Source organism: Strix aluco, chromosome 1 (assembly GCF_031877795.1).
Source record: "Strix aluco isolate bStrAlu1 chromosome 1, bStrAlu1.hap1, whole genome shotgun sequence".
In the NCBI taxonomy this organism is placed as follows: domain Eukaryota; kingdom Metazoa; phylum Chordata; class Aves; order Strigiformes; family Strigidae; genus Strix; species Strix aluco.
Window position 1 is genome coordinate 132,409,583 of NC_133931.1, and position 25,063 is coordinate 132,434,645.

The 25,063-nt window shown below is 37.3% G+C and overlaps 1 protein-coding gene across 2 annotated transcripts in view; it reads right to left on the bottom strand.

Annotated features, from left to right (window-relative positions):
* ICA1 (islet cell autoantigen 1) overlaps positions 1–25,063 on the bottom strand; it is a 74,279-nt gene that overhangs the window by 40,723 nt on the left and 8,493 nt on the right. Inside the window, exons 2-7 of one of the 2 annotated variants that reach the window (XM_074836439.1) lie at positions 21,136–21,182; positions 19,354–19,392; positions 16,623–16,794; positions 14,029–14,101; positions 12,140–12,263; positions 9,821–10,019 (exon numbers count right to left, since the gene is read on the bottom strand). In XM_074836439.1, coding sequence (XP_074692540.1) covers positions 9,821–10,019; positions 12,140–12,263; positions 14,029–14,101; positions 16,623–16,794; positions 19,354–19,370 — 585 coding nt within the window. In that variant the 5' untranslated portion in view covers positions 19,371–19,392; positions 21,136–21,182. The remainder of the gene's footprint in view (positions 1–9,820; positions 10,020–12,139; positions 12,264–14,028; positions 14,102–16,622; positions 16,795–19,353; positions 19,393–21,135; positions 21,183–25,063) is intronic. The other variant, XM_074836448.1, reaches the window with a different exon arrangement.

Here is a 25,063-nt window from a genome sequence, read left to right on the forward strand (position 1 = left end):
TGAACATACATCCTCTTTAGGGAAAAGTTTGGTCCTGATAACTTAGAATGTCTCCTCTCCTCAAATGACTACAAGGGAGTTGATAAAATCCAACCGTTCTTTGCAGAGATGCAAATAACTTTGTGTAGTCTGAAAAGAGTCACATTTTATTAATATGATGAAAGTCTACAAGTTGCCAAAAATGATCGCAAAGATTTGCAGCAAGAAGCGGGCCGACCAAAATAAATGGCAAAAGCAAAGAAATAAGCTTTCAGATCTGAAAGATCATACTCAGCTCTAAGCCAGAAGTAACATGGACTTAAAAGTGGAGTTAAAAGTGCTGAGAATTGCTGAGTTTATCATAACTCAGTTGTGTGAATCATATCAGACAACCTGAAAACAAAGGATGGTTGGCACACATGGTGCAGGGGGGGATGCTGGCAAATGGAGAGCAATTAGAGAGTTAGCCCCTGCAGGAAACAGAGACAGGTAATTACTACCTTTGAACACTAAAAGACCAGAGGGGCAATGTAAAGAAAATCATAATATAGCAAAAAACTAATCTCTCTATGCCCATGATTTTATTCATCTAGTAATTACACAGTTCAGTTTATCTCATCTACTGAAGGTATTTTGGAGGTCTTCTTGACTCCTTTAGATTCAGTGTCCTCATAATTAGAAAAATGTCATTTATATTTTTCATTTCTTTGCATCCAAATTCAATTCTTCAGGGCCTGAGATTGTTACTTGACTCTATGTCCCTTCTGAGTAGGCAGACAGGGGAGTGAATAAACTGGAATTAGGTAAAGCGATGTGAAAATCTCAAGTTCAGGAGAAGTAACACTTTCCCCAGTGAAAGCACCATAAAGCAGCAAGCTGGCCTGCAAGATCCTCTTGGCCATTACAAAGGGTGGTGGGATGCGCAGATCTACAAAGTGCCAGTGAGTGCCATTGACACATATTCTGCAAATCCTAGCTGGATGATGACAAACACTCCAGGAAAGATACCTTTAACAACATCACCATGATGACCAAGTTGCCTTTAGTATTTAGTTCCCAGCTGCTCTCGCTGTCCTGAGCACAAACCCACTCTGTTTACAGTGCTAATGCAGGAGTAGAATTACTATAAATTGAGTTTTTGGGGTTTGTTTTCTATTTAACCTCTTTCAACAAAGAATGTGAAATGGCACCCACTAATAATCATGACTCATTTATTACACGTCTGTTTTACATAATCCCGTGCATTGTTATTGCTATTCCTGGTTAGCATTTAATACATCAGTAAGCATGCCTTGTTTTCCTCAAAACAGTTTAATTATATTTTGTCCAGTTACAAACTCAGAAAAATTGTACTATAAAAAAAAACCCAAAACTTTCTGTAGTGCTCTTCAGACTTCACACTGTGCTATTACAGAAGAAACAACATTTGAAATCTAGGCAGGGTTCAGGCAGAATATCCCTAAAACAGAGATGAAATGGCATATTAGCCATTTTTTTTTTTTTGGTTAGAACAGTACCTTTTGTTGGTTGGCTTTTTTTAATCCTATCTTTAATTTGGTTTCATTATGCAAAGGATAAAAATCAAGCATAGTATCTTTGTAACCATTTAGAGCCTATGTAGCATGCAACTGAACAGCAAAGGCTTTATGAAGTAAAAGCAGATGGACTGCATTATGTATGTGCCCAGGCATTTTAGGAAAGTATAAGAATTCCTGGGCAGTGGCGACCATAGAAAAACTTGGTTCTCTTGTGTAAACAATGTTTTCCCCAACAGCTGTATTCCCCTTCCTGTTTATTCTTCTCTCCTGCAGAATTTTCTCAGTTTGGTCACATCTGTATTTCATTTATTTTTAAAAAATATTTCTTTAGCTATCCTTCTAGCCTTTTCAGATTATTAAGGCTGAGGGAATTTTCCAAATCTCATTTCTCCTTTCACAACCTATTCTGTTTACATTTTTACACTTCATTTAGGTTCTGAATTCACATAATGATCCACATGGGTTAGGGGCTTTGCCCACATAGACCAGTTTGCAGGGTTAGAATTTCCATGTGAGCAACAGAAATTGTCTAGGCAATAATTTTTCTTTTTAATTTTAAGACCAAAACACAGCAGTATAATTAAGTGAAAACAGTGTTCAGTTGTTCCTTTTTTAAAAAAATTTCAATATTACATTTAATGCTAACACATTTCTATAATTATTAGACATAAGAAAAATTCTTAGAGATTAATTCTTGTCACATCATATCTGAGACTGCCTTTTTAATATTGGGGCTAATAATTCTTACATTAAAGTTGGACTTAACATTACTGTTGACTTAAATGACTTGATTTTTTTTTTCCCATAATTTTTTTGTATTCTGTTGAAACAGTACAAGTTCTGCTACTTACATGAACAGAAATTTTTAGGATGTGTCTGCCCGCCTTTTCCTGAAACAAATACAAGTCTGAAAATGCACAATTAAACCAAGTCTACCTTTTTTTGATTTCAGCTAGGTTACATGAAACAAGGTTATTAAAAAATATATTGTATCTGTAGTCTAGCACTTCATTTTATTCTATTTCATAGCCATTTTGCTGAGTCTCACCTCAGACTCTTCTTTCTTAAAAATAACTGAACAGATGATGAACCACCTCTCAAGGGCAAGCATCAATCTCTGGAAGCAACTATATTCTACAAGCAGTACCTCTTAAGATGATGTAATCTGTTCCAAGAATCCTGTTTCTATTTTTAAGTGGCATACTCTTATTATGCTTTTAAAAGGGCATCTCCATCACACATTGTTATTTTGCTTTTAACAATCATCGGTGATATTTAATATACATGAAATGGCTTCAGAAAATCATTGATTTTAATCTTATTGTCTACCCTGATTCTTACAAACAGTACTTGAAATGGTAATTTATAAGACTGTAAAATGCTAACACTATGAAGAACATTTCTGCTTAAGGCCATATTTTCAAAAAAGGTGCATCTTTCACAATTGCCTTAAAATGCCTGAGTGTTTTGTATGAAAAGTATCATGGAATGTTTTGATTTCTCCGCTTAATGTTACTGAATTTGACATTGGAGAACCTGGAAAAAACATTACAGCAGAAACTGCACAGAGAAAACACGCTCGGCACTGAAACTCCATCTGCTTTTACAAGGACAGACAATAATGACAAAGCAAAACCTACAATTTTGTACGAAGAGCACTTTTTTGTGTGTTTAGTTTTTCACTACCATCATTTCTAGGTAAATCATTAAATTTAGCATTTCCAACACACTATACTTTCATATTAAAAAAACACTTAAAAAATAATGTTCTTACTGCTATTCCCTACCCAAATGAAACCAAACATACTCTTGGTGGCACAGGCATGTCACAAGAAGTGATACGTGTAGGTGTTGCTTATCATTATATTGTAAGAGCATGCTGTTATCTCTTTATCTGTGCCATCACATTGATACACTGAGATGTGGATCTTGAAGTGCAGTGTGACGCCATCTTACTAATTTTAGAGTATGCAGCTATCTTGCAGCAAGTATTATTGGATCTCCTGGAATCTCACCTATTCATCTCATGAGCAGCAGCAATCCGAGTCAGCAAACAAACTGTGGGTTCTTTGGGGAGGCTTTTTTCTTTTTAAGGAAGATTTTGAACCAAGAGTGATAAAGATGGACCACTGAAGTGATAGATTCTGCCATCTCACATTCCTAATAGGTATGAAAGCCAGCACTGTTTTTCACATTCTAGTGCCACACATCTCATATCTAATGTGTGGTCTACTAAAGCCACTCAGATCTTTCTTACATTTCCAGAGCACAATTATTGCCTGCTCTCTCACATGCAAAGGTCTACATTTGTCACCTAAACGCAAATGCGCTTTAAGTTTTCCAGATGAAGTTAACCTTGGAATTTAGTACAGAAGTATCACCTAAAAAGAAACAGACAACTGCTGTCTACAACCTTTTCATTTTTTTTTTTCCCAAATTTTTTTTTAAAAAACAAAGTGGGTCAACAGTGACTACCATAGCTGGCTCTAAATGTCAATTGCTTACAGTTCTATTTGTAACTATGGCAGCTGAGAGTTTATTGATTATACCACTGTGACTGTGATGGCCAAAGACATTTTTCTTTGAGACGCTGGTATACTTTGCTGCTTGGGAAACCAAAAGATTTTCCAGCTCAATAACGTCTGCAGATGTAATTATCATTAGCACATTTTCTTTTGGTTGACTTTTTAGTAATTGAACTAGAACACCACCAATATCCACAAAACTTCTAAGAGTCACCCTCAACTAAATTACATTTATTAGATGCAGAAAAACACTTGGAAAATAAATTACAAATGCACAATTTTGTCCTGGCAAGAAGAGAGTTTAGTTGATCTTTAAGGTATTTTCCATCTTTATATTCTGTGATCCTCTGAAACTTTGTTTAGTGTCCCTCAGCCAATATTCTCAACTCTCAGCTCCTGAGAGCTCTTATTTTTCTAGCAAAGTTAAATTAATTTTTCCAGTAATCACTCATAAGGAACTGCAACAATCCAGATTTGCAATTTTTTCCTAATTTAATAATTCAATTAAAAATGCAAACTAACAAAAAAAATCTGCAATGTTATTTATAAACCTGTGTTGTTTATTTATCTTCATTTTTTTAGCCTCTAAATGTCTACAGATTTCCTTTTCATCTTTTTACCAGGAACTGAAATTAAGTTTACAAGGATGGCAACTGCCAAGTCTGTTCTTATTTCAAAGATCAGCATCATATTTGTTTTCTCTCCTTTCCTAGGCTTTTTGCATTTTCTCAGCTCTCCAAGGGTTTTCAAATGTAACAGACAATGCAAAAAAAAAAAAAAAAATCCTCCAGCATATTTTCACAGTGCCTCCAGGTTTGCAGGGCTGTTTGCAGCTGATGTTAATGGGTAAGTGAGGAACAGATGATGCTGTAACATGGTACAGCCCCTTCATCATCACACAAGCCAAAATGACAAAAGGCAGTGCTAAGCAGGCAAGGGGACAGCAGGGGAACAGAGATGTATCTTATCCATACTTGCTGAGATCTTTACGATGAATACATATACTTCATCGTTTCCCTTCTGACCTTTTAATCAATGGATTTATTTAGATCTTCATTATTCCCCAGCTGTTCACACAAGCTTTAACTTTTATTTCTTAAAAGATATTTAACAGAGAACTTGCATAGATCAACCACTCCCTACATAGTGCATTTATAAAAACAACAGTTTAAGCTATTGTTGTATCATTATGAGTTCTTGTTGGTTTCCTTTTTCTCACTGCCTTTCCTTTTCGCCTGCCAAATTTATCTTTAAAATGCCATTTAAGGGTATTAATTTTGTTTCAAGTATATAGAGTGCTACAACTAGGAACTTGAGATAAACTGTGCCCAAACAACTGAGATGCAAGCTTGCAAGTTTCTCAACAGCTGCATGCAAAGTAACAGCTAGGCTTTAAGGGTCCTATAATGATTTAGGATCTTTTGGGGAATATTCTGACAATTTTCTTCCATGGTAGGATCTATTCCACTTCCTTAACACCACTGAAGTAGTACAGGGCTCTCTGCACTGTGGGATAGGGCCTTTCTAATCTTCCAGAACAAGGAGGCCCAGCACAAACGATGCTACTGGTTCCCCTCACAGATCCCATGCAAATATATTGATCAAAACCAAACTCTTTTTCCAGACAGAACCCCATCTAATACATACTATTTTACAAACTTGGGTATTTATTACCGTAATATCCAAGTACCATAGAAATGGATGAAGGACTTGCACTGTACGCCAAGCAGATCAATCTCACAGCATTTACAAAGCACTGCTGCAACCAGCCCTGTGTATCACACCTTACCCTTACACAGCTTCAACCTACTCTTTGTCCCATTTGAGCTTCATTTGGTTCAGACAGAAGCAGAGCTCCTAGGAAAGCAGCTTAGGCAAAGCAGGGAGGACTAGACAACAAGGAGAAACAGAGCCCAACCCTCCAGGTACCCAGTTCTCAGTACACTGCAGCAGTGCAGCTCGATTCAGGGATCCCAGCATGGCCACTGGGTTATCTGCAAAAGTACTCCAGCTTCGGTTCAAGACTCAGAATGAAGGGGAAGCAGAGGAGTAGAATAATGATGGAAGCGAAAAATAAATATAGAAAGGATTAATTTGCTCTACCAATGTAGATATATCCCGCCATGTCACAGATGTGATTTTTCTTGTAGTTAGCCTAGAGGTCAGCATAATAATTTTTTCAGCTCTCACTTTTTACTTGTTATGGGTGGCACAGTAATGTCTAGGTTTGATGAGAAAGTCTGTATTGCCCTGTGTAAGCATCTGAGCTAGCTTAGCTCAGTAAAATCGAACAGCAGAGACTCTTCTGTGTTCCTGCAGGCTGCACATGGGAGGCCGCTGCCTGGTATCATAGCTTATCACTCTGCACATTGGCATGTTCCCTCTCAGAAAATGCATGGGAAAGTTTAACTTTTTCAGAGCTGGTGGAAGGACACCGGGGGACAACCAGCACTTGGGCAATTTGGTCTATATTTTTACATCATGGCAGAGCTCATGCTATAGTGTACAGTTGCCAGACAGATAAAACAGCCTGGATTTAAGAACCTTAAAAACTTGATCAGTAGTGGAGAATTTGGTAAAGCAGTATTAACTCATTCAAATTGTTTTAAATATCACAGCATTGTCAAGATGCTGTTTAAATTCTCAAGCAACACTTCAAACTCTGAACTTGGGATGGAAGACCTCTATATCTAGACCACAACTGGAGTTTCCACAGAAACTGTTAATAGAAGTTGAACAAATGAAGTTTCATAGCATTTATAGAACTCTGCAGGGAAAAGAAAATACTTCACCTGTTTCCTTGGTTTGACTGATGTAGTTACAATCACATGGATATCTTCACGTAACAATGTAAAAAGCCTATTCTGCAGTGTTCTGGGACACTTTGAAAGTGGTAGTATTGCTGGGTCTCACGTATTTAGACTGATGCCTTGAGAACGGCATTAGAAAATTCTTTCAAGTACCTCATTGTTTTGAGAGAGCGCTACAAAAATGCCAATGTTTTAACTCAGATTTTATCAGCTCTGAAAATACTGGCTCAACTATTGATCTTTTAGCCTGAGCTATTCTGAGGGAAGGTATGAAAAACCCATCTGGATTGATTTAGCTTTGGTCTCTAAAAACAAGTACCACATCTGTATGTATAATGATACATTTAGGATTACATTATAAAAGGCTACATACTCGGAAAACAGTCCTATAACCAAGTGATATAAATACCGCTGATGCACTAGGTGCGTTAAAGATTACTAAACCAGCACTGTTTACTTGAAATAAAAAAAGAAGCTTACTAAAGTAATACTTAGGATTTTTACAATCAGAATTCCCGAGAAAACTTTCTTTCAAGTGCTCTGATAGGATCAGCTTCATTAACTACTTGCTGGTGTATCACTAGATATTCAGATCAAACACTTCTCTCCAGTGACGGTATATTTGAGAACTAAAAACCTTACATCGGTAATTATGGTATTTCTTTTCTCAACACAAAAGGAACAAAACTTAAATTGTTGTTACAGATCCAAAATAAGCCCTAAAAACCCAGCATTACACTGCCACACTATGGCACAACTCAGATCTGCAAGCAGGAATAGAACAAAAAGACAATAAAAATAACTCTTGTACTTTAATTATTTAGGAGTACAGTATCCACCATGTTTTGTTTGCCTACTACATTTGTAAAGCACTAAAACCAAATTGTTGTGTTATGTTCAGCAACAGCTATCTAGGTACATTATGCTTGAGGATTTTATTTTTGTAATTTTTTTTCCAAAATGAAAAAAGAAAAAGTTTACTTTCTGCAAGTGTTAAAATCTTCAAAGACTAGTTTGATATGCCTGTTGCACAGATGGGATATGTAGGGAAGCGGATACCAAGGGCATTTCTTTACTTTGTTGGCTACAAAATATAGAGCTTTTTGTTCTCTGCATTACAATGCGATCTGAAAGGTTTTCAGTTGACAGCCAGTGGGAGGAAAGAAAGGTTCAAAAGACCTTCTCCAATTTTTTTTTTTTAATTATTTGAGGTAATGCTACAGAATTTTAGAACCAGCATTCATTATTCTTTACATCAGAATATAACTTATTTCAGACCTAGAAATATTTCAAAATACTATTTCCACATTTTTACTACTGTTTTGTAAGAGCTTTAAAAAAACCCACATCTTATTTTTGCTAATATTGAAGTACAGCATCCCAAGATGGCTGAAATTTCACATCTTTTTAACTACAGCAGCTCACTGTACAAAGCATACATTATTTTAATTACTTTGACATTTATTTAATTTATACTTTCCATAGCATTTGTTTTGCAAGAAAGCTATAAATCAATTTTGCATGACCATTACCAGTACTGTTTTATTCATTCTAACATTCCATTTTTTAAGTGTTTTTCTAATAAATCAAACATTATATGTAAGCAATTGGCTGAGGCCAAGACCATACCAATTACTTTACCTGCAAGAACATGCCATTATAAACATTTCCCACAAGGCATAATAAAATACATGTCTGGTGCCACAAGACTTACAGGAATATCCTGTACAGAAGCATTAAATAAAGATTAGATGACTAGCTGGGGTTTCATTTGTTCCACCCCTTCCTTAATTGCTATTGTCACCACTTCAGTTTACAAAAAATGACATAGCCTAGATGCATTCCAGTCCTTTCCCGTTAGGATGGTTTATTGAGCTTTTAAAATCCCGAATTAAGTATCTTTCGCCTCCAAACACTTCCAGTCACAGACTGCTTAAGCCATCGATGAACAGGGTTTTCTTTTTGTACATTACCTGTGTCTAAGCCACATGCATATACGCACACACGCTTTAATACAATTTCTGTTATTATGCCTCTGCCTTCAATTGTCACATAATTTTTGTAAATTTTTTTACTGCCTTTACTCAAAGCACCAGCCACTGTATTATACCTAGGATTCTAACTCCTCCTGATAGTCAAGATGTATGAACAGCAAACTGTGAACATTATAGTCTTTTAACAAAATCAGCTCTAGAGCCTCACTAGCAAATGTGGAGTTCTCATGACCATTCCTGAACCGACTGGGACAGGACCAGTCCAAATAAATTCTATATTCACACCTGGTCACAAAACTGCAGACTACCACCTAAGACTTGTGATTTTTGGAAGCCCAAAAGAGACGAGGAGTTTAGCAAACTTGAGTGACACTGAATGAAGAAGATTTATGGAGAATGCATTCTTAGCAGTTTCAGTGTTTAGCAATTGCCCAAGAGTCATGCTGAACTGCACAAGGAACTTGCAAATTTGGAATTTTATTTTTAACTCCTCTCCAAAATCCAACAATAGCCAATTTTGAAAATGTTGGTCTTTGCACCCAAAAAATTAGAAGCAGCTACTACAGCATTTCTGTTATTCTATACTTTTCAGTTGCAAAAATCAACTTTCCCTTCCCAAGCAGAGAGCAGACATATCTTCTTCCATTAGTCACAGGCATCACAGCTAAGTATTTAAAATTAGATAACCTTCTTTAAAAATATATGTTATTTAAATTATAAAGATTTAGGCTGAAGTTGAATAGACTACTGAAACATGCTGTTTCTTACTAATGTATCTTTCCTTACAGCCCACTCTGTGAAGGATACTGTATTCCATATCAGATTAACTGGACTTCTGTCACACAGAAAAGATTAGTTACAATAAATGGCATCCTTAGTGCTGCTGAATTATGTCTTCCTCCAAAGAATCAAACCAATGCTTCATTATCATTCATCAGGCATCCCCTTCTAGGAAATGACAGGAAACTTCATACCTTCCTAAACTTTTCCATCTGCTTATAAAGATCTGGATCCAGCTCCTGAGACACATCTTTCATCCAGAGTAGAGCTCCTCTGTATTCAGTCCGATACTGTTCCATTCGGTTTACTGTCAGCCATGTGTCTGAGATGGCCCTGTATCTGAAAGTCTCCACTTCTTGATATAATCTACTCAAAGGAGCACGCAGTGCTAATCTGGGGGAAGGCATGAAGGAAAGAAAGGAAGGAGAGAAACATGTTAAAGAAGTTGTTCCACAAAGGTAGATGGATTAATACAACTACTGACACTTTACTAGCAATCAAAAAACCATACACAGCCAAAATAGTTCACTTAAATGCTAGTGTATATTCAGATGGTTCTACAGCTTGGTTGAGGGTACACACGAACGGGGTAGTTTTGCACGAATATTGTGTTTGCAACCTGCCTGTTCAAGTAATGACCTTTCAGTTACACATGCGTGTGGAAAAGGAACCTTTTCTAATGCGTATATGTATTTTAGCTAGACAAGCTGCTTGTATATCTGCTATTACCATTCCTCTTAGCAAGTTGCATTTAATGACTCTAAATATGTACCTGAGGTAATTTATTACTGGATACATACCACAGATGTTTTGTTGTTTGGTTTTTTTTTTGATAAGGAATCTGAACAATTCCTTTGAAGGACATTTATCTTTTGGAAGGATTTAAGCATTTTCTTAAACGTTTCTTCCAGGAATTACACTTTGGCAAGGCAGTAGGGGACACTGTTGTCTTCCCTATGCCATCACTTTGACTCCTAATGGGATCTCAGAACTAGACAGGATTACTTCAACTTTTGCTTTGCTTGCTCCTGCTGTTCTGCTTTCCTCATGGTTGCCAGAAGCCACCTCACTGGAATGGGTTCAATCAGTTCCACACCAGTGTAGAGTCAGTTTAATGTGCTACTTAGGGACTTCCTAGGCATAAAAGAAAGAATTTCTAATTTCAGCTCCAGTAACCAGCAAATTGTGTCTTCTTGATCTCCAGCTACTGAGCTAGCTATTGGCATGCAATGTAAATAAGAGCAGTCCCAACTTCAACATGAGCTTGAGGGTGGCTCAAGAGAAGACAGACAAACAATTGGTTTTGTTTGTATGTGAGTTTATTTAAAAAGATGCCTTAAAAAAGCATTGAGTAAGAGATTTATAAAATGTGAACTTCTTAGTGTGGCTTTTTTTCCCCCCCCACATTTCTTCTCATTCTACAAATACTTACCCAGCCATTCAAAGGAAAATTCAAGTTTATAGAGACATGTCATACACTGGGATTTCTATAAACAGTTAAGCTTTATATAGAAGCAAATCATCAGTGCTTTTGCTCAAAGGTGCCTTGCATGTGTTTTAAAGATCCCACTCATGGCTGTTACTGGATGTGCTAATGACCAAACTCTAGCCCAAGATAAACATATGAAATTCTCAGTGCTCTGAATGCAATGTTTTATTTTGAGCCAAACAGCTGCACTGTTAAGCTAAAGCTGGAAAATATCACAATAGTTAAGAGGTCAAAAAAATCCTGTAAAATATCATGGAATAGAATTTTCCCTAGCAAATAATGCTGAATTTCAATAGTCCCAATACTGTTAACAAAAAAGCATCATAATACTCATAATGCCATCAGGTACTGTTACTTTTAAACTCTTTAGCAAACAGAAGGTCAGTAAGACATCAAGGGCTCCGGATGTCATGTGTTTGTGCGTCTCCCTTACTGATTTGCTCCTGCCCAACTTACATGACCTCAGTGGGGATCTAGGATCTTCTCCTGTGTGACTTCATGGTGTAAGGTTAAAGCAAAAAATAGCATTCAGACTCCTCCTTTCTCCCCTGTCTACTTGGGGTATGAGACTCCATGACCCAGAAAAGCATTCCCTTATCCATTTCCATGCTCCCCCAGGACCCAGACACATCCACAATGAGCCTGCTGCAGCATTCCTCTGCAGAGTGAGAAGTGCCTCCAATCTGGAGAGGGACCCGACATCAGCTACTTTACAACCCCATTGCTAAAGAGGCCGTGCAGATGCACCTGTACAGCTTTAGAACTGCTGAGCGGAACAGGCACAGGTGGGAGATCTGGAGATACACACACATAGCAGGTCCGTAAGACAAAAAACAGGATCAGGCAAAACTACACAGAGCAAGCCAGTAATACTGCCAATACTACAGCAGGTTTGGTCAATAATAATTTTCCTATCATTTGGTTCCTCACACATTTCAAATGGCTAATGAATTATGCCAACAGTGAATCAACTACCATTATCCCACAAATTTTGTAAATCAGACAGTAATTCTGACACATATACCTTTGCTGAGAAGAAAAGCAGAGAGCCTTTCCTGTGGCTTGCATCATTTTTCCTGCTCTCGTTTTATCCTGAGAACCCTGTGATCGAAGAAATTTCCCCAATTCATTTTCCTCCTGAGACAGAACTAATGAAAAATAAATGAGTGGTCAGACACGTTATTTAATAGGCTCCCAATAGCTTTAAAACTGGCCTAGCATCAAATAGGTTAAGTCACTCTCAACCCAAGCAGCACAGCAAAAATAAGTAATTGCATGGAATTCCTCCATTTTGTAAACAGATGATCTGATTCACTTGATACATTTGTTGAAATACTTCAAAAAAATCACAAAATGCCATCAGTGCCGAAAGACAACAGGAGACACGTGCTTATTTCTTTCTTCAACAAAAGAATTAGGTTGGTTAGATCACACAACGGGCCCAATCTCATAGTATCTTTTAGTCTTGGGTTTTTTGGTTTGTTTGTGTTTTGTGTTTTGTTTGCGGTTTTTTTAATCCTTTTTTACCATCTGGACTGCCTCAGCTGATCTTTCGCAGCATACTTTCACTCAAGCTAATTCTGAGTAACACTACCCAAAGCTCTTTCACTTGCTTTTTCTCTTGCATTTTTCATGCTTGACTACAGAAGCGACTCTTTCATATAAAAAAATATAGTGCTTCATTTTAAAGAATGTTTATTTTCAAATTACTTTGCAAGACTGTTTTACAGTTTTAACATTCTACACAATTCAAACATTATTTTTTTCATTTATATTTCAAACATCTAAAATATTCTAATTTCAAATTAACTGATTGTTTTTTAAACAAGAAAATGAAGAAAAATACAAGTGTTTTCACACTGAATTGCTGACTACTTCCAAACAGGGACCATGGGTCTTCATGATCTCATATCCTTAAAAAAACATTTCATTATGGCCTCATCTATTAGTCTTCCAAAGAGGCTGTCTCCTACAGTGCCAATTTCTTCCCACTATCAATAGGGAGAATGGCCTAATATAATGAAAGAAGATCTCTTGAAGTCCTTTTGTCATTTTTCCAAACGTTGACAGTCAAATCCAATGCTGACTCATAGCATACTCCAGTAGAATGTGCTGCATGTACACCCTTGTGTTAAAGATTTCTTCTGCTACTGTGGAACACTTCTTCAACTCAATACACTACCATTCTGTATTCTAATCTAGGTCCTGAAACATTATCTCTGACTCTGGACAGGCAAAATTAAAAGGAAAGACTTGAGAAAATATGAATAACTTTCAAGAAAAAGAAAGTAAACTGAAAGACATCTCCAAAGCTGGATACTCTTTTTCAAGCCAGAAATCACAACAGCAGAGAATCAAACAATATTGATTGCAGAGAACCTTTAGAGGTCATTTAATACAACCTGCTGTTTGAAACTTCCCAAATGAGGTCCCCATCTCTCACTAATGACTGCCACTAATTACTGTACACCTGTTACAGCCAAGTCACCATTATCAAATTCATCGTAATAGCATGGATTACTTAATTATAAAACTAGTAATAAGACCAATATTCTTCATAGTCAACCCTAATTAAAAAAAAATTAAAACAGTTCAGAACGGAGTTAGAATTTCTAAGACAAGACACTTCTGAATTTAAACAAGCCGAATGGAAAAAAAAAAAAAAACAACTTAAAATTTCCCATAATTATTGCTACCTATCACTGCATAATATCAAATATGAAACTTAAGAACTAGGAGATCTTCAAGCAAATAAGCAAGTCTGCCTTTAGCTGTCTGCAAGGAATGTTATCTTTATTTTTAAATAGGATGAAAGTAGTAGCTCCCCATTTTAATTTTTACTTTTTCACCTGTTTGATGATTCCATAATGCAGACCTCCCTATCATTTTAACTATGTATTTGATCATACTTACAACAAATCCTTTTTTGATACAGTTCAATTGCTTTCAGCAACTCCATACATGTTCTCTGAATAGAATGGAACAGCTGATATTGAAACAAAATACACACAAAAAAATTGTAAGCGTATGCAATAAACACTGATGATTAAAATACAAGAAAGAGCTTAATTTTTTTTAGAAATTATTAGGGATCACTATTTTCCTCTTGAACAAGAAGTAATCTTTCCAGCTTGAAAGTGGTTTTTCCTTATCAATTGTGCTTTTCTTTCAATTAAGTAGTCCATTGAAACTACAGACAGACCAATCACAACTTACAAAAGGAAATAAAGACAAAAATAATTTTATAAACACATCTACTCTAAACAGCTGCTAGTTAACCAAACTACTCATGTTGGGGTTTTTTTAATTGATATCTTTGGATATATATGAAGATGTACAAAATTTTTTTTCTAAAACACACAGTAGAGCAAAAAGTTATCAAAATGTCTATCATGTTTATTACATGTGGCAATACGCATACTGAATTTTTAATACCGCAAAGTCTAGAGGAACAAACTTGCATTGGTATGCGAACATAGAAAGTTATTGATTTAAACTGAACTTTTACTGGCATAGCTCCTGTTTTCCAACCAAAGTGATAAAGCAGCAGTTTCCAAAGGAAGTAGAGGAAAACAAAGTCAGTCTTGACTAAGTCTAGAGATTGTTTCTAGGAAACAGAAAAATTACTACTCTTTCTGTCTGTCTGTGTAAAACCTCTAACCTCTAACTTAAACCTAAACTCCCCTGTATCAAGCATTACACAAATACAAGCAAAATAGACTACTGGCACAGTAACTGTCTTCCTTCACATCTGGTTGAATCTCTGTACACTACATGGGCTTTGTCTTTTAAACTGAGAGTGTGACTTGCAGTTGAGAAGTTGTCCAAGTGAAAACACGTTGATAGTTTTTTATCTGGTAAACACAAGTTTCCCTATTTCTAATACCACCTGAGGTAACAAAGCATTCTTCCTGATGAATCTGCAACACAGTAAACATGGTAGGAACTCAGGAATATATTTATAAAATACTGTTCCACCCTTCCAGTTTGTTTTAATCAATACTCTTGATTTATAACCCATTATGAAGACCTCATAGATAGAATCATCACGTTATAAGTTATCACTATTAGAGCTAGAACTACAAAGATTTGTTTGTTGTAAAACAGCCTCTTTTATTTCAGCTAAAACATGAATAAACTGAGAATACTATGTCAACAATTTTCTAAGAAACTGCAAGAAAACCATTAAGGCAAAACCTCTTGCAGATGGAAAACAGAAAGCATGACCATGAGTCAAAAAGAGGTGGATCGTGTAGGGAGGTGATAGTCTCCCTGTACTCTGCACTGGTGAGGCCACACCTGGAGTATTGTGTCCAGTTTTGGGCACCTCAATACGAGAGAGATATTGAGGTGCTGGAGTGAGTGCAGAGGAGGGCAACGACACTGGTGAAGGGCCTGGAGAAAAAATCCTATGAGGAGAGATTGAGGGAGCTGGGACTGTTTAGTTTAGAGAAGAGAAGGCTGAGGGGAGACCTCATCACTCTCTACAGCTACCTGAAAGGACATTGTAGAGAGGTTGGTGCTGGTCTCTTCTCACAGGTGATTAGTGACAGAACAAGGGGGAACGGCTTTAAACTCCAACAGGGGAGGTTCAGACTGGACATTAGGAAAAAATTTTCACAGAAAGAGTGGTCAGACAGTGGAATAGGCTGCCCAGGGAGGGGGTGGAGTCACCATCCCTGGATGTGTTTAAGGGTCGTTTGGATGAGATGTTGGGGGATATGGTGTAGGGGAGAACTTTGTAGAGTAGGGCTGATGGTTGGACTCGATGATCCCAAGGGTCTTTTCCAACCTGAATGATTCTATGATTCTATGAATACTGATAAAACGTAGTTGGACACTAACTTGATTATTACACTTCAGAAGTCCATTCTCTATCTTTTGCTTTGTGTCAAAGATGTTCAAGCTCTTCAATCCAGTGGGGTTAAAGATACTGACAGTAGGACTGTATTTGTCACACAGCAGGAATCCTTCTCTTGGTTACACTTTACAGAAGTTTCTCTGGTCATGTCAGCTACCTGCACAAAAGCTCCAGAGAGCAGAGCTCACTATGCACCTTGCTCCTTCTTGGTATGTTGTATGTTTTCTTGGTATATGTGGTATTTTGTAACTGTATAAAGAATGTAATTTGTATATACTATAGAACACTATTTTTAAAAAAATCCTAAACTGATATTAGCAAAGGGTAAGAACAACTGATATAAGCACAAAGGACAATCCCCTGCTCTCCCCGACAACAAAAGGAAAAAACCTGCCCCCCAAAATGAAAATAAATACAAGAGATGTTAGGTTCCAAATATAGCTTGAGGGACGTGGGGTTTTGTGTTACAAAATGTCGCTATATTCACCGTGTTTGCATAGGTACTTTTGTCAGAAATTGGAAAAGCTATTACAAGAAAATAATGATTAAAATGTATACACATATGTGTACACATATTAGAGGCTTGATGGAAATGAAAACACTTTAAAAATTAACAGAGAAGACACATTATGAAAATATTACAAACCTCTAGTTTTGCATCCAGATCTGCATCTGAAGCCACAACATGTTCGTCTTCCTTTTTTCCTGTAACTTTTATAAGAGTTTGTTTTGTTTTCCAGTATTTCTGTTGCATTTTATTGACCACAGATTTTTCTTGGCTTTGAGCATATTGGTCATAAAATTCCCTTGGATAATTGCTAGAATATTAAGAAACAAAATTACAAAACTTCAATAGGATGCTTAAAAAATGTCTGACATGCTAGATTTTTTCCATCAAGAATATTGCATTTGCGTGAAGACACGTATATTCTAACATGCATTTCTTCATTATGCATTAATAACAAAGCAATTAAATTAGTACTATATTTCCCATCCTACTTTGGAAAATTATACACTGCTTTCAATTTGAATGTCTTCAGCATGTAGTACTGTCAAATAATCAGCTGCAGAGAATTCTTCCCAATGCATTATGGAATGATTTATAGCCCATGGAATTAACTTTTTATTTTTATATAACTAATAGGAGAGTTTCAAGTGAACTAGCAGAGTTCCTTAAGCAGGCAGCAATTTTCATGAAATATCAGCAGTGTCAGGATTTCACAAAGTTCATTTTATGAATGGAATTAGACTACTTCTTCCCCTCCCTTTTTTACAGTTGAATAATAAAGAATTAGAAGAATCTCTTTTGAGCATGCTATGTGAAAGATAGCTAGCTCATGTCTTTATGCAATGACTACATGACAACTGTGGGTGCGTGACAGGTAATCTTTTTTCCAAAGATTATTTTCTACTGACAGATGATTCTGCATTCCTGTAGCAGACCTAATAAAAAGTGCAATTTGAAGACAAACTCCATATTCCACAATATTTAAACCATACCAAGGTGGTTTAATATATAGCCTTATAATAAAATCTTGATCTCTTTCAGGAAGTGCTACTCCATTATTAATTTCTGCAAAAGTACATGCCTTTTCCCCTATGTACATATACAAAACGCTGCAGTGATTTTGCAGATCTTTAGAAGTTAAAAGGTTTCTAAAACTTGCTATATTAAATACTCCAGGAAAATTAAAGAGGTTGAGTTTATGTTGAAAAAAATACCCTCCACCTGTGGTTCATTACTGAGATAGTGCCTACTAGCTCTGTTCACAACACACAGACAGCTCAGGGATGCTACCCAAGAGGTCTTCAGACCCAACATACACATCAACATGTATTGAGATACACAGACATATATATCTATATATCTATACATGTATGTTTGCTGTGCAATACTATGGCCATTCTGAAAGAACAAGCCGTTGGTACACGTATTCCCCAAAAGGGTGACACATCTGGCCTACACAGTTACTAGTAACACAGTTTAACTTTAAAAGGAAGGTTTTTCACAGGGATTTGTTACTTGCTTTGGTTATTTTTAATCAGAGAGTTAGGAATCAGTGCCTTAATCACCAAAGAGATAGTAACAAATTAAACTGGAAGTGAGCAAGAACAAAATTCAAAATGCACTTATACACAGCACTTCTTGGCTTCTTCCTCAAACTTGAAAAGTAAAGATATTTACCCATTTAATTCTACCCAAACATTAGTTCCAATACTTTAATTTATGAATTTCATTAAAATGAAAATAAAGGCCTTCTTGGTGCTACAGCACAAAATAAACAACACATGCAGAACATACCACATTTCACGTCGAATTCTGAACAAACAAGCCATTACGCTCTCTCACGACAGCCTATCAAGTTAAGTGAAGCCTATATTGACCTGATATATGCTGCATCTTTAAAGTACAAAATCTACAACCTCTAATAAATAACAAGATCCCCCTGCATTATGAGAAAACAGAATATGAGAGCTCAATAAAGTAGCATTACTTTAAAAATAATAAAAAAATACAAAACCTGCTCAGAGTATAAAGTGTTAGTATAGAGTATAAAGACTCTAGCTGTCCAGCTAGTTGTGTGCTTTAACTTCTGCTACAGCTGTGCAAATAACTGATATCTCAGTTCAGTGGGCTAGTGAAGAAAATACCATAATTCATCTGATGTCAACCTGCCTTGCATCTACCTCACTCGAGGTCACTAGAAATTCTGGGAACATGGTGCAAAGAATAAAAATGAGTTATTAATATGAGGTCACAGAAAAAAACTAAAATGCTGGGATTAATATAGATTCCTGAATTAGAGACTGATAAACCAATTGAATGAATAAGAAGAATATAATTGTTTACCACTACACACAAATTCAGCTTCTGATTTCATTTGGAGAATTTCCTGGCTCCCATTTATGCTTAAAATAATGAAAGATTTATAATCCCATTACCGAAATATTCGGTGGACAATTTTTACTGGTAGACATTTGTCAATACCTTTCAAAATGGATTTCATGTCAAGCAATCACAGACCTACTTAGGTTTTGTTAAACAATCAGAAAATTTAACTAAAATAAGGATGTACTTTATTCTGAAGTTGATGACCATGGATAAGCCTCTTTAAATACACAGTTCATGCCCTTCTTTCCATTAAGCAGAAAATTGATAACACGCTATTTTTCTATCTAGTCAACTCACTTGTTTTTCCACTGTTTGGCAGTCATTAATTTTTTATTTTTATTCTTTTTAAACAGAATGTCTACCAGTGACTTCATATAAATACTAGATGCCAGAACATAATGTGTGATAGACTCAGGCTATGACAAATTAACATGCCAAACACCATCAGCTCTTTAGAATAAGAAAAAATCAACAAGGTACTTACTACTTATGACCTTCCATGTTTCTTGTTTTCTTCAGACACCTAAGATAAGAAATTATCAGTTAATACAAACATCTTTAAAACATAATTTTCAAGTTAGACCGTAGAAAATCCCCACCTTTTCACATAGAAAATTACTATGTTGTAGCATAGTATCTTGTTTACCATGTTACAACAGAAAACTTTTCAACCTGTGGACCAAATGTTTTCCTCATGTAACAGACAATTCTTGCTTAAAACCATGATAAAGACATTTAAATTTTGTTGCTGGTGTTGCCAATTATTATATGTTAGCAAATCTTCCAGGCAAAAGCAAATTTACCTGGCATAAATGCAGTGACTTTTGACAACACAAGCCAAAATTGTCCAGGCTAGGCATCCTCCTCAGTCAAGTTTTTTTTTTCCCCAATGTTTTAGCCACAACACAGTTCAGCTACTTTTTTTGCCCATGTCTCACTGATCTTTTTTTTTTAAAAGCACTAGCTACTGAGCCACAGATGCGAAATTTAACCACCAGGTGCTTTTTCTATGAGGAACACCACATTTCCTGAGGATAGAATATGATATGTATGCATTTGGACTTTAGATTTTATAAGTTTGTATCTCCAGCTTGGATACTCAGTCTCCCACTGTACTTTGAGCTGACCAGATGGTACGCACATCACTTCCCACCAGTAACTAAGCACACTCCTTCCAGGCCAAATTCACAAGCGAAGCCAGACATTCCTTATAAACAATGAGCACCTGCCTTCTCTGCTGCTTTCAGAGAGGACTCTATTCTCCAGCATACAGCCAGCATGTGAACAGAGGCACTGCAGCATGATCACAGATGAGACCAAAAAGAAGCAGGTCAGATGGTGCTGCTGGGAAATGGCCTTTGGTAAGACCAGGCACAGAAGTAACACACCAACAGACTGCACTAAGATATGAAGCTGACTGACTGAGAAAACAGTAATGAAAAAAGCAGCGAGGAAGGTAATGGTGCTGAAACTGAACATTGGCACTAATCTGGGTGAGAGAGAAAAGGGGCCGCAACAGGGAGACGTGACACTGGAAACATATCTAGCTCTGCGCTGCTTACAGACAGTATGGTTAGCACTGGAGCGGCAAAGGGACTGGAACAGATTGCAGGAACCTGAACAAGGGAATGCAAACAACCTGAGCGCTTCCTGCAGCCGTAAAGCACACGCACTTCCATTTGGAGCCAAATCCCAGATTTCTGATTCTAACCTCTCTGCTGTCAGTACCTGTGAAACTTTCTGGCAAAGTTCCGTGAGATGCTGCAAGATTGTATCAGAGCAGGAAATTTTCCTGAATTAGAATTTTTGTGAAGTGCTTATAAGCACTGCAGGAAATTCATTACTCTGTCTTCAGAGCAGAGTTGAAATGTAGAGGCCAACAGCTAAGCAACAGAGGAAGAAAGAACTGTTTCAGATTGGTTTTTGCATTATAGCACCATTGAGTCACACAATATACAGAATGGACAGCATCGGTCATGGTTTTGCTAGTTCCTAGAGGCATAAGGCACAGGCAACATTAACTCCAGTTTTCTAACACCTTTATGCTTCACTGTTTTAATACTCATCCTCTGTAAGTCAACCGTGGGTGTGTGCGAGTGAGATAAGAACACAGGATTTAGCTTGTACACACATCCATGACTCACTCACTCAGCAGCACACTTGGTTTGACAGGAAGCAAAGAATAGTCTATCTACATCGAATAGCACACATATTACGTGGAACAAAGTGTAAATGACCAGCAGAGGAACAGGACTAAGGCACTGACCTTGTACACTGTATATGTTCACCTGACTCTCCTGGAAATGAATGTCCCTAAAAGAAAAAAAAAAATTTAAAAAAGAAAACTGTATCAGGGTCATGGTGAAACAGTTCTCATTTGCAAGCATAGCTCAGGCTCTTTCTTCCTAAACATCTGACCTTGTATTTTGACTCTGGGATCTTAGTTATACTCCTCCCAGTTCCATATAGCACCCTTATGCCCTTAAGATATTGTTTTAGTTTTTTTAGGGATTTTTTTAGTTCAAAGTGAGGACTGTACCACAGCTATTAGTACAGTGTTCTCATGGTATGAGAATGAGGGCATATATTCCCTGTCCTGCTGTGTGACATGATGGCATTTGAGGTGTCTGAGGCTTTACAAGACCTGCTGGGATAGTGTTGTATGACCCATTAGAGTGGAAGGAAAAAGTACAGTCTTACCTACACTACCTGCTGGAAATCATTCCTGGCATGTAATATCACCCAAAACATGCCAGGAGAGAGAAAGGTCCCAAAGAGTTCTTGGTGGTATAGATAAAAAACCCTGCTAGGGAGACGGCAGCAATTAAACAGCAGCAACAAGCAGAAGCTCAGTGCTCAAGCTCAATCTCTGAGCCCGTTTTATTTCCTAAATGAGAATTCAGTTTGTACCAAAACAGCGTAGTAAGCACTGGCATTGAGAAAACAGAACTGTGGTTGCTCAAAAAGAATCACATTACTTTTGATAAGTAGCATTTCACCTATAATTTCCATCAAGAATGTTCCTGCATCCCATTCATTCCTGATGCTGTTCAAGGAACTTTCATAAAGAAACCAGTTATGCCTCTGAAGACCCAGCTGAGTTTCACCTTTCTGACTGACTGAGAACACTCTGGAAAACCTGGATGTCCACTACTATTACGCTCTTCTTTTAGCTGTTAATTTAGACCACAAATGTGCATTTGGGTCCCACTGATCTCAATGGTACCCTAAATGATTTCCATTCACATAGACCTTGTTTAAAGTTAGATACACTTTTGTAATATTTGCAGCACTGTAAAGTAATTCATATTTCATGTTTCAGCATCACAGTTAAGCTCTACTGAAATGGAAACAGCATATATTAACATAGATATTAAAATCAGAAACAAAGGTAGAGGAACATAATAAAGGAATATTTACTTGAGCTGGATGTAATTGATGTGCTATTACAGGAATTCTCATATCTGTATCTGAGTTCTACTGTAAATGTATCTATTTTTAGTTTGTAATGATAGGATTTTATTTTTAAGAAACATCCAGTCTTATTAGATCAGTCATATCCTTAACAGGGTTTTCAGGAGCAGCCCAGGGCAACTGTGTGATCTTTGAGGTCAGCTTCCTCAAAGTACATGAACAGTCCATTTCCATGGGCAGAAAGTTGAGCAGCTGTGGCAGAAGGCCAACATAGATTAATTTTAATGAACTCAAATGCAAAACTAATGCATGCAGAAGATGGAGGCAGGGACAGGTTACTCAGGAGAACGCAAAAGCAATGCCTCAGTATGCAGGGATGGAGTTAGGTTCAATGATGGGGTTGAAACTAGCAAGGAATGTAAAGGGGAACAAGAAGTGCTCTGTAAAAACAGTGGCAGCAAAAAGCAGGCTAAGGAAGACACAGAGCCACAGCATGACAGAGAATATGGAAAGGCAGAGGTACCTTTTTACCTTGCTTTTCACTGGAAGGTCTGCCCTGTGGCTCTCTAGTTCTCCAAGCCCACTGTCAGGGTTTGTGGGTATGTGTCGTTACCCACATTACAGAAAGACTGAGCCGAGGTACCTAAGCCATTTGGACATACACAAGTCCATGAGATCAAATGGCACGGATCTTGGAGTGCTGAGGGAGCCGGCTTATGCCATTGCAATGATGTGCTTCCTGTTCTCTTGGAGGTTATGGTGATCAAAAGAGGTGACTGATGACTGGAGAAAGATAAACACCATATCCATCTCCAAAAAACATAGCAAAGAGGATCAGGGAAACTTCAGGCCCATCAACTGCACCATCAGTTCCTGGAAATATCATGGAGAAAACCCTCCTGGAAACCATTCCCAGTCACATGAAAGACAAAAAGGTGAGTGGGAACAGTCAGCATGGATTTATTAAGGGCAAATCATGTCTGACTACCCAACTACCTTCTACTACAAGATGACTGCCTCTGGTGAATGAGGGGAGAGCAGTGGATGTTGTATGCTGATTTTGGCAATGTCTTTGCAATGGTATCCCATAGAATCCTTACAGCTTCTTGTGGGACCACATCTGAAGTAGTGTCCAGTTTTGGGTTCTCCATACAGGAAAAACACTGGCATACTGGAGTGAGTCTGCTGCTCAGGGTATGGATCCTGTAACATATTTGCTCAGCTGTAAGACCACCAGGCTAACAGGAGGCCTTAATGCTGTCTACAACTACCTAATGAGAGATGTAAAGCAAACAGTCAAACTCTTCTCAGAGATGCACACTGGAAGGACAACTGCCCACAGACACAGCAGGAACGTGTGAAATTCCAACTGAATACAGGCAGGAAACATTTCACCATGAGGGTGATCAAACACTGGAACGAGCTGCTCAGTAAAGCAAGTGCTGGACATGGTCCCAAGCAATCTGCTCTAACTGGGCCTGGTTAAGCAGGAGGCTGGACTATGTAATTTCCAGTGCTCCCTTCCAACCTACATGATCCTGTGAAAATTTCTACAACGTAAAAGAAGATGAGATTGGAGAGCAGCAAGTTTGCTGCTACCATTGGTTTAATACAGAACACCTTCCCTAAGAATGGTGTAAATAGACAGCAGAATAACATTGCACCATGACCCCTGTGGCTACACACACACAAAAAGTATAGTATGTTTTCTTTCTAAGAATTATCTCCAATATTCTTACTTTTTAGTCATCTTATTTATTTTCATTCATGGTGAAACTTTGAACACGAACAGTTTCCATTCTTCAGATATTGCTACATGTACAACGTAAACTGTCACCGCAGTCATTTAGCAGGGACATAATTTATTTATTTTTATAATCTGTAACTTGATGTGCTGTTACAGTCTATTCCAAGCCCAAGAACCAAAGAGGGTTAAGATATTGGCTCAACTGTAACAAAGGACATTATTAAAAGTATCTGGGATAGCTGAAAGCAGTGAAATTTTTTTTTTAAGAAATCCCAAAGACATGAGTCCGGCCACAAAAAGTGAGAGATGCTAATAAAAGGGTACTGGAAACCGCCCAGGGAGGTATCCAGGAATTAAAAGGAACACTTCATAACCATGTAACAAAGAATCCCTACAGTTGTGAAATGCTGGCCCTGAGGCTGCAGAGAAACCAAGCATTGAGCACATAACCTTGGACTACTTTAGGTTTTGAACTCTGTTATGCTTTTGAAGAACAAAACATAAGTGTCCCGAACAGAAGTAACAAGAGAGTTGCTCTTTGCCAAAGCTGACTACAACAGAAGCACATGACACTAACTAGAGTCCACCAATACCTTCCCCGAAAACTGCAGTCAAATTTAAAATTAACCTACATTATCATAGAGTTTTCTGTATAAAAACAAGCTTAATTTGCTACAAGGAGTTGATGTAAGGGATTTTTTTTTTCTTTTTTTTTCTTCCCAGGGTATCAAGACTAAAAAAATAAAGTTTCAATAAATAATATTATGCTGACACTGATTTTTTTTAAAAAAAAAAGCATTCACCACCCCATCAGAAAGCATTTGTATCAAAAATTTCCATTATCTTTGATAAGGACTTATGCAACACTTGTGATCTCCCTGATAGACAGCCTTTATCTTGGCAAACAAAAGGTTGGGATACTCTAGATGGGGGCAGGGGGGGGTGTGCAGGGAAGTGGGGTAGGGAAGCAAACACGGGTGCTCTGTAGCATGCTAGGAAAGGCAGTGCTACATTACAGCTGACATTACAGCAA